This window comes from Triturus cristatus, chromosome 8 (genome assembly GCF_964204655.1).
Source record: "Triturus cristatus chromosome 8, aTriCri1.1, whole genome shotgun sequence".
NCBI classification, from domain to species: Eukaryota; Metazoa; Chordata; class Amphibia; order Caudata; family Salamandridae; genus Triturus; species Triturus cristatus.
The window spans coordinates 1,655,733,054-1,655,749,296 of NC_140591.1; the positions used below are offsets into that span (position 1 = coordinate 1,655,733,054).

Here is a 16,243-nt window from a genome sequence, read left to right on the forward strand (position 1 = left end):
TGTAGTACGGGTCCGGATGCAGGAGAATTTCCAGGACTGGCAGGTGAAGGGTCCGTGGGTGCGTCTAGGGGCGGCGCGGCAGCAGCCAGGGACTCGGCCGGTGTTGAGTGCGATGAGAGTGGCGGCGTTGTAGGTCTGGCGGGTGGGCTGACATCTGCGAGGGCCAGAGGGTCTGGCGCTGGGCGCGGTCCAGGCGCGGACTGGCGCAGACGGGCTTGCCTTAGACGCGCCTTCGGCGCGCCAGCGGCACGCCCGCTGCGCGCGGCCGCTGCGCAGCCGCTGCGTGGCCTCCATATGAGTGGGAGAGGGAGGGAGGAGCAGCTGGGAGGTGGGAGCGGGGCGGCCAATGGGGTGAGAGTGGGCGGAGCTACGGGACGCGGTGGCGGGAAGCGGGCAGCGAGGGATGGGAACAGAAGAGAGAGGGAGCACCACTGGGCAACGAAATACAAAATACAAAATACACAGGTACAACGAGGGCACAAGGAGGCAAAAGAAGTTACAAATGAAGGCAGGCCCTCACACGGGAACAAAAGAAAAGGGGGGCACTGGCACTCGGCAGGCAGTCAGGTCTTAAGCAGCGGCAAGCGTCACACAGGGGGCTGCGTGGCGGTGAGGGGAGCGACCTGCCTGGTGAACAGGGTCAAAGGTCGCTCTCTCTACCGCTGCGCGGCCTCCATATGAGTGGGAGAGGGAGGGAGGAGCAGCTGGGAGGTGGGACGGGGCGGCCAATGGGGTGAGAGCGGGCGGAGCTACGGGACGCGGTGCCGGGAAGCGGGCAGCGAGGGACGGGAACAGAAGAGAGAGGGAGCACCACTGGGCAACGAAATACAAAATACAAAATACACAGGTACAACGAGGGCACAAGGAGGCAAAAGAAGTTACAAATGAAGGCAGGCACTCACACGGGAACAAAAGAGAAGGGGGGCACTGGCACTCGGCAGGCAGTCAGGTCTTAAGCAGCGGCAAGCGTCACACAGGGGGCTGCGTGGCGGTGAGGGGAGCGACCTGCCTGGTGAACAGGGTCAAAGGTCGCTCTCTCTACCGCTGCGCGGCCTCCATATGAGTGGGAGAGGGAGGGAGGAGCAGCTGGGAGGTGGGAGCGGGGTGGCCAATGGGGTGAGAGTGGGCGGAGCTACGGGACGTGGTGGCGGGAAGCGGGCAGCGAGGGACAGGAACAGAAGAGAAAGGGAGCACCACTGGGCAACGAACTACAAAATACAAAATACACAGGTACAACGAGGGCACAAGGAGGCAAAAGAAGTTACAAATGAAGGCAGGCACTCACACGGGAACAAAAGAGAAGGGGGCACTGGCACTCGGCAGGCAATCAGGTCTTAAGCAGCAGCAAGCGTCACACAGGGGGCTGCGTGGCGGTGAGGGGAGCGACCTGCCTGGTGAACAGGGTCAAGGTCGCTCTCTCTACCGCTGCACGGCCTCCATATGAGTGGGAGAGGGAGGGAGGAGCAGCTGGGAGGTGGGAGCGGGGCGGCCAATGGGGTGAGAGTGGGCGGAGCTACGGGATGCGTGGCGGGAAGCGGGCAGTGAGGGACGGGAACAGAAGAGAGAGGGAGCACCACTGGGCAACGAAATACAAAATACAAAATACACAGGTACAACGAGGGCACAAGGAGGCAAAAAAAGTTACAAATGAAGGCAGGCACTCACACGGGAACAAAAGAGAAGGGGGGCACTGGCACTCGGCAGGCAGTCAGGTCTTAAGCAGCGGCAAGCGTCACACAGGGGGCTGCGTGGCGGTGAGGGGAGCGACCTGCCTGGTGAACAGGGTCAAAGGTCGCCAGGTGCAAGCAACCCACAGTTGCTTGCACCTGGTCAAAGGGAGTACCTTCATCTCCACTCTCAGAAGCAGTTCTAACATCTTCCATTGTGGGATCAAGACACAGTTCCACTGTTGGTACCTAGACCATAGAATCAAGACCTCATTTCACTGTTCGGACCTGCTATACCACGGTCTATTCCAGCGACAGCAGTCAAGCAAGCCCAATAATCATGTGCATCAGTTAACTACAGAAGCACACAGTGTGATGTACCTCAACAGAGACAGTTCTGTGAAAACCCAGCAAAAGGTTATATCGGACATCGTCCATTCTAGGATCAAGACACCATTCCACTGTTGGGACCTAGATTTGGTTGCACCTGGTCGAACAGAGTTCCTTCACCTCCACTCTGAGATGCAGTTCTAACATACTCCATTGTGGGATCAAAACACCGTTCCACTGTTGGGACCTACAGTTCTTTGCGCCTGATCAGAGGGGGTACACAAAAATCATCACACACTTCAACTTCTGACATCCTTAATAATTGAATCAAGACCCTGTTTCACTGTTCGGACCTGCTGTACCGCGGTGTACTCCACTGACTGGTGTCAACCAAGCACAATAATCATGTGCAACAGGTAGCTACGCAAGCACAGTGCCTGATGCACCTCAATGGAGGAAATTCTATGAAAAGCAAGCAACAAGTAATATTGGACATCTTCCATTCTGGGATCAAGACACCGTTCCACTATTGGTACCTAGAGCTGGTTGCACCTGGTCGAAGGTGGTACACAGAAATAAACACAGACTTTAACTTCTGACATCCTCAATCATAGAATCAAGTCCCCGTTTCAGTGTTCGGACCTGCTGTACCGCGGTGTACTCCAGCGACTACACTCAACCAAGCCCAATAATCCTGTACAGCAGTTAGCTACAGAAGCACAGAGTATAATGCACCTCAAAAGAGGGAGTTCAATGAAAACCAAACAACATGTAATATCGGACATCTCCATTGTGAGATCAAGACACCGTTCCACTGTTGCGACCTAGAGTTGCTTGCACCTGGTTGGAGGTCGTACACAGAAATAATCACAGACTTTAACTTCTGACATCCTCAATCATAGAATCAAGACCCTGTTTCAGTGTTCGGACCTGCTGTACCGTGGTTTACTCCACCAACTACAGTCAACCAAGCCCAATAATCCTGTATAACAGTTAGCTACATAAGCACACACTGTGATGCACCTCAACAGAGGGAGTTCTGTGAAAAGCAAGCAACAAGTTATATCGGACATCGTCCAATGTGGGATCAAGACACCGTTCCACTATTGGAACATAGAGTTGGTTGCACCCGGTCAAAGGGAGTACCTTCATCTCCACTCTCAGATTCAGTTCTAACATCATCCATTGTGGGATCAAGATGCCATTCCACTGTTGGGACCTAGAGTTGATTGCACCTGGTCAGAGGGGGTACACAGAAATTATCACCGACTTTAACTTCTGACATCCTCAAACATAGAATCAAGACCCCGTTTCAATGTTCGGACCTGCTGTACCGCATTGCAATTTCAACTTCGTGCATAGCAATGGCTGCTTCATTTTCCAATATTGGTCGTCCAAGAAGATCGTGACTACATGGAGCACTAGTTTCACTATCTTGAGAACTTTCTTTACTAATTTCAGCTGTAATAGTCTTTTCCTGTTCAACTTCATCATTCAACATTTTTAAATATATAGCAAGAATTGTACATGCAACGCTACCTTTACATGTATTACAAGAATCTTCGTAACAGTCAAAGTCTCCAAAAAATTTACTTTCACTACACCATGGCTTAAACAGTTGCAGAAGTGCTAAATAGTAAAATTCTCCCTTATCTAAAGTTTCACAACTAACTTTCTTGTGGTTTATGAGATTAATCATTGCATGTTTTACTAAACAACCATGACATCCAACTACTGCATATCTTCCTTCTTTTACATTCTCTTTAATATTTCTTTTCAAGCTGTAATGTTGAAGTACTTCATACAGACATAGATGTTCTAGATGTTGACTTCTTTTTTGGTTAGTACGTGTCCAACATATTCGTTTTAAGATTGTCTGTACTGTCTGCTTCATTTACTGCTAATTCTTCAATTTCTTCAAATGATTTCAATACTCCATTTCGTTTGCAGGCAAGACCTAAACTTACCCAAATGATTCCTCGTGACTTTAAACTTGAAGAGCACAATCAGTCTGAACATTCATACAATCCAATTTCTTGGTGGAAAAGCATTTTCAAAGTAAAGCTGCACAATTCTTTACTAAGGCTTTTCTCTTGTGTAGTTTCTTCCCACAGTTCTTTCATCTCTATTTTTTCAGATTTTGTTATGTACGATGTAACATAACATGCAACAGGATTTGAGTTATCTGCAACATACTGAATGTCCATGTTCGCATTCTACATTTTTAAAATGACTGGATTGTAATCATTGATATACTTTGACACTTCTCTTCCTTTTAACTTGCAGTTATTCTTTTGAGATTTCTGAGTTATTGTGTGCCTTACAAAAGAAAAAAAAAAAAATTCCTCTTCCTTTACAAATGACTGGACAGGAGAAACCAAACCGACATCTGGTGTAAAATTTTCCTTTAAACTTGTATTTTCTTCTGCAATACTTTCAACAACTGTGACTTTGGAATCGTAAAACTTGCTATCTCAAACGTCTATCTCCTTCTCCTCTTGGTATCTCACATGTCACATACTATTCAATGAAAGAAAACACTGTTTCATCAGAATCATTTCCAAATTTAGGTTCATCTTTGATCCATAGTAGCATATGTATATGAGGTGCACCTCTTGCTTGATACTCCTTTCTCCGAAAGAAATCGGTAACCTCTCCAAGAGGTGTATTCTTTTTATTGCAGATAAAAGACATTATAGGTTGGAACCTATCATTACAATATCTGCACTCATTTACAGGATCCAATGAACGCAGTTCACCATGAGTCTTTATTTCAACATTTTTTATATTGTAATTCGCTTCGCTTAGAAAGTCAAGAAAATCTTCCCATGCATACTCTGCTCAGCTAAGTGTGACAAACCATGTTCTTGTACCTACGTTCCGTAACATACACTTGAGTTCTTTATGACGACAATACCAATACTCATTTGTTCCACGTTAACATGCCATCAAATTGATTAAGTGTCCTTCTAAATTTTCATCTCTTTCTTGAACTTTCTCCACAAATTCTTTCGCAGAAAGAACATATTGATGAACTTTAGTTTTAAGTATGTGGTTCACTGCATACCACAGAGAAGACAGATCACTTTCAAACAAAAGGTGAAATATGTATAAAATGCACTGTCGAAATCTAGGATCTTCAGAATATAATCTGAAACTTCAAGTGATCAAATTGAGAAAGTGAACAAGTCAAGGACTGAAGATATTTATGAACATTACACAATATATCCTTTGCATTCAAAAGAAGTAATAGGAAGCTGCATTGAGTTATTTGAAATGAAAAAAGTGCAGGGAACTATGGGAGAAAACCTTGGAAGGTAATTTTTTTCCACAGCTGTTTCCTACAGGAGAAGGTGGACGGTATAATGATCCACCTGTACCGATTGCAGCTTCAGAATATCGGTCAACAAGATTCATCTTCTAAACGTATTACCTGTTCACCCACATTTACAGTTTTGTAATAAATATTGTTCTCTATAAGATATAAGGTAGCGTTTTCAACTTTATTAACACCCACAAATTCTTGCCATATTTTCCAATTTTTTGTTACTACACCATTTCCTAGAATGACTACCTCCTAATTTTCCTGTTTCACGCCAGCAATAGTTTCAATATTTTTCTTCAAATCCAAAGGTAACTACACCACTCTTCCTTCAAACCTCTTTGCAAGTATGTTGGTGGTAGTTTACCTTTTTTAGGCATTAAATTCTAGTTTGAAAAGAATGAACACATTGAATTAGAACAGACTCATGCGTATTCAATTCTGCCAGCTCCTCCGGAATAGCTACTAATTCTAACTTATTATGTACTGCTCTAAAAGGCATTTTGTTCTCTTCTAATTTGTTGCAATAATATTTACATATACGTTGATCACTACCTAACATAGTTTCGTATTTCAGACCACACTACATTCATCATTCAAATTTCTTCTTCAAACTGATCAGTGTTAATCACTTTCCCATCTCCTCCAACATCTGTAATTGTCAAACTTTCACTTTCTATGAACTGCTCCTCTGAACCAAAATATCGCATTTCAATATCGTCACACTTTTTTTAAACAAATAATGAAGAAGCATATAAAAGACTTGTACTCAATTCACTTAAAAAATAATGCAGGACTTTTTACAAAGTACACTTTCCTTACAAACTTCCGCATTTCTGAATAACATACTGCTAACATCCTCAACTGATGAAAAACACTTTTACAAACTTTTCTTCAAAGACAAGCCAGAAAATGCCCATACTTCTCAGTATATTTTCTTACGTGTCATGGATCTAGTCCTTGCAACAACTTAACGTTCTGTTTAATACTTTCTCTTCAAAATCACAATGAATAACTTCTGTTTTAAATTGAAAGCACTATCCACTATACTTTCAATACGCTGTTTCTCTTTCAATTCAAAAACTTTCATTTTATATTTGCAGCATTGTTTTCATTGAATTCTGAATCACTCTAGATCGAAAAAGTCTCTGACGATTTTCATGAAACTGCTTTTGTCTCCGAGTAACAGATACTATTTCTTTATCATCTTTCCTTTTTCTGGTATTTGAAATTGAACTCTGCTTCACCTTACTTGAAAAATCCTTATTTTTCCTCGTGTTTGATCCTTTTTTCATCTTGTACTTATAGTAGAACAAACTGTCTCTGCACTACTCCTATTTTTTTCTAATTCAAACTTTTGCCTTTTGCAGAAATATATATTTTTCTTCTCTTTTCTTTTTTTTTACTTCTTCTTGGCATTTCCAAATTTTAATCCGAACAAAATAATTTTCTGAAAAACAAAAAATAGATTCAATTATTTTTCACATTTGTTCACTATGTTGAAATAATAACATACAATGACAAAACTTCCACTAACGACTTCCACACCCAGTGCTGCAATGTGATTGAGCACGACAGAGCAGCACTAAGATGACAAGTAGTGCCATAGAACATACAGCAAGTATTTATTTAATTATTTACAAACACCTTTACAATTTATACGTAATGCTCTACCTCGTACTTTACCACTCTCTGCAACCCACCGCAGACAACTTTATAGATAGTATTTTTAAAAATTTTAATCTATGTACTTAAGAGGATTTTATCAACCAAACAGCACACACAAAAATTACCATTATTAGCCTACAATTTTATCTACAACTTTCCAATACATAACACTGCCCCCCTGGCTTTAAGTACGGGGGGTGTCTTGGGAGATTTATTTGTTATGAAGTTTCCTAATTTCCTCATTTACTGCAGTCTCCTCAGTAGGAAATGCTTTCAGTTTTTTACTTTGATTCCATCAAGAAGTTATTCAGATATGTCACACATTTGCCATAAATTCTGAATGTTAGCACTCTAGTTGCTCATTAGATCACTGCAGTAAAGCTACTGCTCACCACGGAAGTCTGCTGCGGGTATTAAAAGTGCATGTTTCAGTCTGCATTTCAGAATTTTTTAATGAAATAGAAGATGATTTGAGAAGTCACTCAAAATGTGCCCTAATTTTTCTTTCTTCAGCACTAATCATACTTTCTATGGCAAAATGAACCCCCTCATTGTGTTCTTTTATAAATTAAATGTTTTAAGTGTTACTAGTTTATTCTAATCAAGATGGCTTCAGGTGTGCCATACTTTTGTCATAAGTAAGACAGTAAGCGCTCTAGTTGTTCTTAAGAACACTCTGGGACATGCTGTCATTGGGCTATACTTGGGATACAACTGGGTGATATTTGTGCTACATTTGGGCTCTTTTGTCTCTGGTGGCCATCTTGGGAGGTTTATTTGTTATGAAGTTTCCTAATTTCCTTATTTACTGCAGTCTCCTCAGTAGGAAATACTTTCAGTTTTTTACTTTGGCGATTTTTCTTTATTGTTCAAGTGTTCATAGTAAGGGTAAAGACAGTTGATCTACACGTTTCGGTCTTAGCATACGACCTTGGACACGATCATAGGTGGCAATTAACAAAACCAGCACTAATACTTAAAGTTTGTGATGTCATTTCCTGTCGCTTTTTTGTCTCAGCCACTAAGAATTGTGAGAGATGTAGTCCACATGATCCAGTCCTCATTTTTTAAGTGCACATGTGAAAAGTAAGATTTTTAACAAACAGTGATAGTGAATTATTAACACAAAAATAAATACTTTTTCTCTCTTTTCAAGGTCCATTGATGTCAATGTCCAACATATTTTCTCATTTTAATTGTTAATCACTTTATTTTTCCTCTATATTTTCTTTAACTTGATAAATCCCTCCAGTGGGTCTAGGTTTTTTTTGTTTTTTATCTCTTTCATTGAGCCTTAAGGATCCTTTGAATGTTTCTGTAGATTGTAGTATTCTGTTACTGTGAAGAAAAAAAAATTTGATTTTTTTTTCTTATCCATACCTTTGATTCTCGGGAAGATATTACTTTACAGATTTTTGAGATTTCTTAATAAAACATTGTTTATAAATGGATATAAAGCTCCTCGCTCTGATTCAGTCCATTAGGTGTAAGTGTTCTTAAATTCAGAATGTGGCATGATTCCTTTTGCCGCAATGTTTTTTCCCTGTTTCCACCACAAATGTTTTGTGGCACAGTCTCTATTCCATAGAATTTCAAAGTTTTCCAATCACTTTCATGATACTGCTCCATATGTTTGCTTACTGCATTCATTTTATCCTTGTTTATCATGGCCTGTATATGTTCCAGTATTCTCTTTTTGAGTTTGTATGTTGTACTGCCTACATATTTGAGCGGTCATGGACATTCAATCATGTACACCGTAAATTGGCTTTTGCAAGTTATCAGATTTTTGATTTTCCATGTTTTGTTATTAGCTAATCTGATTTCTGTGGTTGGTTTGGCAAGCTGGCATGCCTACCAGTTATGGCTCTTTACGAAGCCTTGAGTGTTAAGCCACCAGTTGCTTTTTTGATTTTTCCTTTATAGTGGCTATGAATGAGTCGATCTTTCAGGTTTCTTGCTCTTCGATATGTAACATTCGGATGTTTGCCTACCAGTTTCCCCACAGTATTATCCATTTGCAAAATTTTCCTTTTTAAAAAAAAAAAAATGGATGTTATTTCTTTTGATTCCTTGGAGAAATCCATTATTAACCATATTGGTTCTGGTCCTTGTGTTGCATTTTGTTGGTTTGGAATCAGGCAATCTTCCCTTGATTTTCAATTTGATTTCTTTAAGCATCTCTTTATGATACTTTTATTGTACTGCCTTTCCTCAAATCTTTTTGCGGTTGCTGCGCTGTGTCTTTGCCACTCCTCAGTCTCTGTACAAATTATTCGAATCCTTAAGAATTCGCTGTACGCTATGCTAGAGATTACAGATGGTTGGTGGAAGCTTGTTGCTTGTAATTTGGCATTGGTCGCCGTCAATTTTTGGTGTAGAGTCGTTTGAATTTGATTGTTTTTTATATAAACTTAAGTGTCCAGGAAGATCACCCTCCCACTGCTGATGTTATAGGTGAACTTCAAATTTCCAGTGCTGTTATTTAGGATTTCAAGGTATTCCTGGATGTCTGACTCTGTGCCGTCCCAGATGATTAGGAGGTCATCTATAAACCGAATCCACATTATTGTTTTATCTACAAATGTGTCATTCTTTGTATGCCATGCAACCTCCTTTTCCAACCATCCCATCACTAGGCAGGCATAGCTTGAGCTGAAGGAAAACCCCATATTGCAGTCCCTTTGTTTTAGCTGTATAGTTCTTCACCAAAAACAAAAATATTTTGCGCCAGGCACATTAACATATCTTGGGCTGCAGGAAAACCCCATATCGCAGTCCCTTTGTTTTGGCGGTATAGTTCTTCACCAAAAACAAAAATATTTTGCGTCAGGTACATTGAAATCATTTCCAATAGCATGGATTATGCTGGTTATAGTGAATGTTTCTTTCTTGAAGGAAACATTTGGAAGCTCTGAGTCCTGTCTCATTCTCTATGTTCGTATATAAGGATATAATGTCAATTGTGATGAGTTTATATGTCTCTTGCCACGGGGTATTTAGTAGTTTCCTTAGCACATCGGTGGTATTCTTTATATACAAATCCAATCTGGCAACAAAAGGCATTAAAAACTGATCAATATAGTTGGCCATTGGTTCCAACATGGAATCCTTAGCTGATAGGATTGGGCAGCCTGGAGGTTTTTTAGAATCTTTATGCAGTTTAGGCAGGAAATAAATGGTGGCTGTTTTAGGGAAATCCACAGTTAGATATTTTCTTTCTTCTTCGTCAATGAGATTCTGTGATAACCACACCTGGAGTTTTTTATCCAAGGCCATTTTTATGTCCATTGTTGGATTTGTTTTTAAACTTTCATAGTATTTCAGATCTCTCAATTGACGATGTGCTTCCGCCACATAAGCGGAGCGGTCCCAGACAACCACATTTTCACCTTTATCCGTGATTCTTATTTCAATATCATTGTCCTGTGTTAATTTTTCAAGTGCCTCTCTCTCTGATTTTGTTAGGTTATCCATATACTTGCTTTTTTCATTTTTTATATGTCTTGTATTACCGCCTCCTGAAACAATTCCACTTTGTTTAATGGTACTAGTTGGTGGTAACATTTTGAATTTGATCTCTTGCCTCTTAAGCCACCACCTATTTGTGAACATGCTGATTGCAGAGGTATATTTTCCTGGTTGTTTTCCACATTAAGGTTTAGCAACATTAAAAGGTTTCTAAGTCTTTAGCTAATAAAGTTGACACTGGTTGTGAGATAGTTTTAGTGTGTGCCCGCATTTCTTGATTTTCTGGAAACAATTTTGCAAGCTTGATTTTTCTGATGTACTTATAGATGTCAATTCTTGTCTGGGCTAGATCCACTGATTGAGTAGGGCAGAAGTAAATGCCTTTTTTAAGTAACGATATTTCTGCATCTGACATTATTCTTTTTGAAAGATTTACCACTTGTAAATCATCACTCATTTCTAGTGTTTTTTCTTTTGCCACATGCTCCTCGTTGTAGTGCCAATTTTCTCTGATGTCCCGCTTGCACCTTTTGCCTCTTCTTGTTGGTTTCTTGCGGCCCATTGGCGTCCTCTGCCTCTTCCTCTTTGGTGCTGTTGGGACATTCAATTTTGTTCCCATTGTCTTTGTTGCAAAACCAGACGCATGTCCCCTAAAAAAGTCTGTTTAGAACTGTCTGTTGATGTTTCATTACCCCCTTCACTCGTGTCCATTGACCCCAAGGATGAGAAGCTGCTGGAGACACTGGTTGCATTATTCATCTTATCTTGCTGCTTGAAAGGGTCAAATTTTCATGCAAACATGAAGATACGTCCCTCTGCATACTCAGTCTGATCGCGCTGAAACTTCGCCTGACTGTATCCTCATGTTTGTCAATCTGGCCTTCAAGTTCTTCTTTAAACCTAATCATTTCTGAGTTTAGTTTTAATGTTGCTAAATTTTTTTCCACTTCTTATAGTTGCTCTTTGATTTTATCCAAGCATATTTTGAATTTGATGTGTTTAATTAGAATGTTCATCAGTCCTAAAGGTGATTTTAAAATGTATTCGCCCTATTCTTATAAAAGTTCATTTGTGGAGTCCTGGTGGCTGGCAATCAGCATTATCCATAAACCTCTAGGTACACGTTGCACTTCTAAATATTTTAAGAGTGATACGTTCCCATGATTTATTTATTTCCTTCCTACTCAATCTCTCCCACATTCTTCGTTTGCTTTTTATATCAGTTTTGCCTGCTTCAGCCTCATTCTCCATAATATTGCATTTTTCAAACTTAGTGTCCATTAGTTAATTTTTCTTTGCTTCCCTTTTCTCCATAGTATCTGCCCTAATTTCCCTTTAGACTTGAGTTTTTTTGTATTCAACCTACCGTCATTTTCTACTTCATGGTATATTTATTTATATATCCTAATAGTACCCATACCACTGCTAAACCCACCCTTACCACCCTTTATTACTACCTATCCGTAAAGGGCAGAAAAACATACCTGCATGGTAAAGACAATTTTGTAAAGGCTGTTTCTCATCTAGCCATCATCTAGAAGGACATATTCTATAATGCATATTAATATGTACACATAAGTAAAGCAACACAGAGACTGAATTTCTGGTACAAGCATTAAAATGTAACAATACGCCATTGTGCCTTTGAGCTATATGCCAAAAATGATAAAAAACAGTTTATAATATATCGCATCATAGTGCACCATCATTCTTTAATTTCAGTTAATAATCAAATGGCAATAGTGAAGTATTCTGGGATTTGAAATTTACACAAAGTGCTTTTAGCAATATGTATAAAACCATTAACAATATTCAGAAACAAAAAATCTAAATGTAATACTTCATGTAAATAACGTTTTATTTTATTAAATAGAGAAAAGCTTAATTTGCTTGAAAAATATTTGGAGAAACACAGGTTTCTGCTGCTTTTCCTTTGAAATGCCTGCCCTTTCTGTTGCTAGTGCGTGTTTCTGGTAGGCAAAGTGGGCCCGATTCACAGAATTAACTTAAGACAAAATCCTAAACTTACTACCATTTTCGTATTCACAGAAGGCACTTACTCATTTTGGTATTCACAGAAGACACTTACTCATTTCGGTATTCACAGAAGTTAGGAGTCCTAACTTTAGGACTCCTAAATGCCTTCTGTGAATATCGAAAGTCTTAAAATTAGGACTCCTAACTTTACTACTACTAAACTGAGAAAAATCCTAATTTTAAGGCTTTCGGTATTCACAGAAGGCATTTAGGAGTCCTAAAGTTAGGAGTCCTAACTTTACTACTACTAAATTGAGAAAAATCCTAATTTTAAGACTTTCGGTATTCACAAAAGGCATTTAGGAGTCCTAAAGTTAGGAGTCCTAACTATACTACTACTAAACTGAGACAAATCCTAATTTTAAGGCTTTCGGTATTCACAGAAGGCTTTTAGGAGTCCTAAAGTTAGGAGTCCTAACTTTACTACTACTGAATTGAGAAAAATCCTAATTTTAAGACTTTCGGTATTCACAGAAGGCATTTAGGAGTCCTAAAGTTAGGAGTCCTAACTATACTACTACTAAACTGAGAAAAATCCTAACTTTAAGACGTTCGGTATTCACAGAATGCATTTAGGAGTCCTAAAGTTAGGACTCCTAATTTCTGTGAATACCGAAATGAGTAAGTGCCTTCTGTGAATACCAAAATTAGTAAGTGCCTTCTGTGAATACTAAAATGGTAGTAAGTTTAGGATTTTGTCTTAAGTTAGTTCTGTGAATCGGGCCCAGTGTGTTTAAATGCAAAGTGTGTTTAAGACTGCAGTACCGCCTCCTACCTACAGGGGCAGAGCTGAACAGAAATATAAACAAACTTGATGAAACATAGGTCCCCACAAGGCAATTTTTTAAAAAGTTGTAAAGATTGACACAGATGTTCCTGAAACCATTTTTTATGATTTAGAAGACATTGCCTTGGGAGGACCTGGGTTTAGGTCCCCACAGTGCAATCAAGTCCCCACAGCGTGAGTGGTTTTCACACCTAGGTGCCCACAGGGATAGTAAGACACACACACACACACCACACCACACTTGTATCAACCCTCAAACACACCAAGGTTTCAGGTAGGGTGCACATCTGAATTATTATAGTTAGTGACCTATTGCACATTGTCAACTGGGTGTGCAGGATTCATACTTCATTCACAAGCACTGCAGGTGTGTTGGAAGAGGGGGCATAGATAGGTGAAGTCTACATTCTGTGCCTCTGATCATATCAAGCTGCTTTGTTAGCACCCCAAAACTTTGACACATCTGCAAATATTGCATAAATATGCACAAGCACACACATAAATTCAGACACATACTACAATGTTTGCATTTCCCAGCATGGAATGCATTGGGACTATTTAGTGTCACCAACATGTACACCAGTCAGTTAGTCCATATAAAGGTCCTCTTGTTGCTGCTACCCGACCTGATGAACCCATTCTAGGGTTGTGTGATCCATGGTCCTTCATTATATCAGGTATAACACCAGTCTTGGCTTCACATCATTGCCATCCAGTCACCAGTCTGTATATTCAAGAAGCATACCAGAGGGGTTTGTAGCTTGGATGAATCAATACTATTAGGCAGTTTTTAGCATGTATGAACAGGACCTCTTTGTAATGGCACTGACCGCTGTTCTTCTCTTCCTGTTTGCAGATGTATCACAGTCTCGCTTTATCCAGGAAGAGTTATCCTCGCTGTGGACTTTATTGTATTCTGTCTCCGTTTCATGCACATGTTCATTGAGAATAAATTCCTTGGGCCAAAGATCATCATGTTGAGGAGAATGGTGAGAACCCCTGCTCCTGTACTAAATATCTTAATTCCTCATTATACCAATTCACAGCATCAAAGCCCCAAATTTATTATTGCATTTCGCCAACACTCGCACGATGAAGTGTTGCAAATAAATGTATTTATTTGTTTAATGGTTTTATATAATATGCATAGAAAGACGAGAAACCATTCAAAGTCGCATGGTGGGCAAAATAATGTGAGGTTGGAATGCTACCCGAGTGCTTGCCAGTGGTTAGACAAATATCCCTCCCATCACCTTTTGTGTGTTTGATGCTAGAGCAAACCCAGAAGTGGGTCTCTTGCTCACTGTCCCCCTGGAGCCAAGCTCCACCTGACTGAAGATGGCCAATCGAGCTGAAACCAGTGTTGAGTTGCTTCTGGCGCAGGTCAGGAAGTACCTGGCCTGGCAGTTCAGGCTGGATTGTTCCCACTGGAGCATGGGCATGACTGATTTGCATATGTCTAGGGCAAAACTGAGGTTTAATGGTGTGCAAAAAACAATAGACTGTAATGCTACCCTGATCGTTTGCCAGTGGTCAGACATTTTGCAAGCATTCCTCCCATTACCTTTTGTGTGTTTGATAGAAAGACAAGATACATGTTTTATAGGGAACATCACATATCAATAATAGTAAAACATGCTAACTAAGCAATCATCAATTCTAGAAGACCTAAAGTAGCAGCATTGAAGGGGAGTGATGGGAATAATGACATCCTCAGGTAGTAGATTTATTTAGTCTGACAGGCATTGATCAAAAGGTTTTCAGATGTTTACGAAAATATGTTAGTGAGGGTTTTACTCCTAAGTCCACTGGAGTGGGTTCCACAAAATGAGGTGGCAGCTGAGATGTCACCTAGCATGTCAATCACCTTTCTGCTGCTAGGGTTGAAGTGAAAGTTGCATAAAAAACAGTTAGTGCTCCATTGCTCAAAATGCCCAATACAGTATGCAGAGTGGGCATTTTTAGGCAGGACCTGGGCAAACATCAGTTGAAACCAGAGCTAAGCTCATTCCACTAACGTTACGTGAATTCCTGTATACAGTGTAAAGGGAAAGCAGTGCCAAAGACTTGACATTCTTTTTCCTATAACAGATAATGCAGCAGAAAACGCCTCCCATCCCTTGAAAGTCACAATGATGGTAGTAATATGCAAGGTCCAGACTACATCTACAGAAATAGGTCACTATTGACCCTGCAAGTAGGGTGTTTGACCAAAATATCGAATTGGAAATATTCTACCATAATAGTATTGCTTTTATGTCATGATATCCAAATTATCATCGTCTGGAATATAAAATGCAAGAATAGGATTTTTTGGTGTTGGATTCAATATGGGAAACAACCTTTACAATGCAGTCATTACATCGCAAAATCCTTTACAACGCATGTCACTACAATGCAGGCATTACAATGCATACCATTACAATGCATGATACTACATCGCATGTCACTACAACACAGGCATTACAACGCATACCAATACAACATATAGTCCCCCTACACAATCCAACACTTACCCTTCTGTTGCACCCCCTGGAGTTAGAATAGTAATTTTCACTTACCTTAAATGCAATGTAATGGTATGCGTTGTAATGGTATGCGTTGTAAAGGTATAATGCATTGTAATGGAATGCGTTGTAAGTGTAGTTTAAAAAAATTTGTTGTAATGGCATGCGATGTAGATATATGCTTTGTAAAGGATGTTGCAATGTAAAAACTGTGTTATAAAGGCATGCGTTGTAAATGTATGCATTGTAACATCATACATTCATTTAATATAGTTGTTAAAACATCATTTTATATAATATAGATGTATCTGATACTGTTTTTCAAAAGTATTGCAGTAATTTTAATTAAGTTTTCATTAACCTAGACACATATTTTAGGTGCAGGATGTTGTTTTTGTAGTAAAAAAATAAGAATGGATATATGATATATGATAACCAATTTTATTAATAATAT

General features: G+C 39.9%; 1 protein-coding gene across 1 annotated transcript in view; it reads left to right on the forward strand.

The window, feature by feature from the left end:
- LOC146808497 (transient receptor potential cation channel subfamily M member 2-like) overlaps positions 1-16,243 on the forward strand; it is a 1,333,691-nt gene that overhangs the window by 1,018,255 nt on the left and 299,193 nt on the right. The window contains exon 19 of the mRNA XM_085623962.1: positions 14,139-14,271. Coding sequence (XP_085480088.1) covers positions 14,139-14,271 — 133 coding nt within the window. The remainder of the gene's footprint in view (positions 1-14,138; positions 14,272-16,243) is intronic.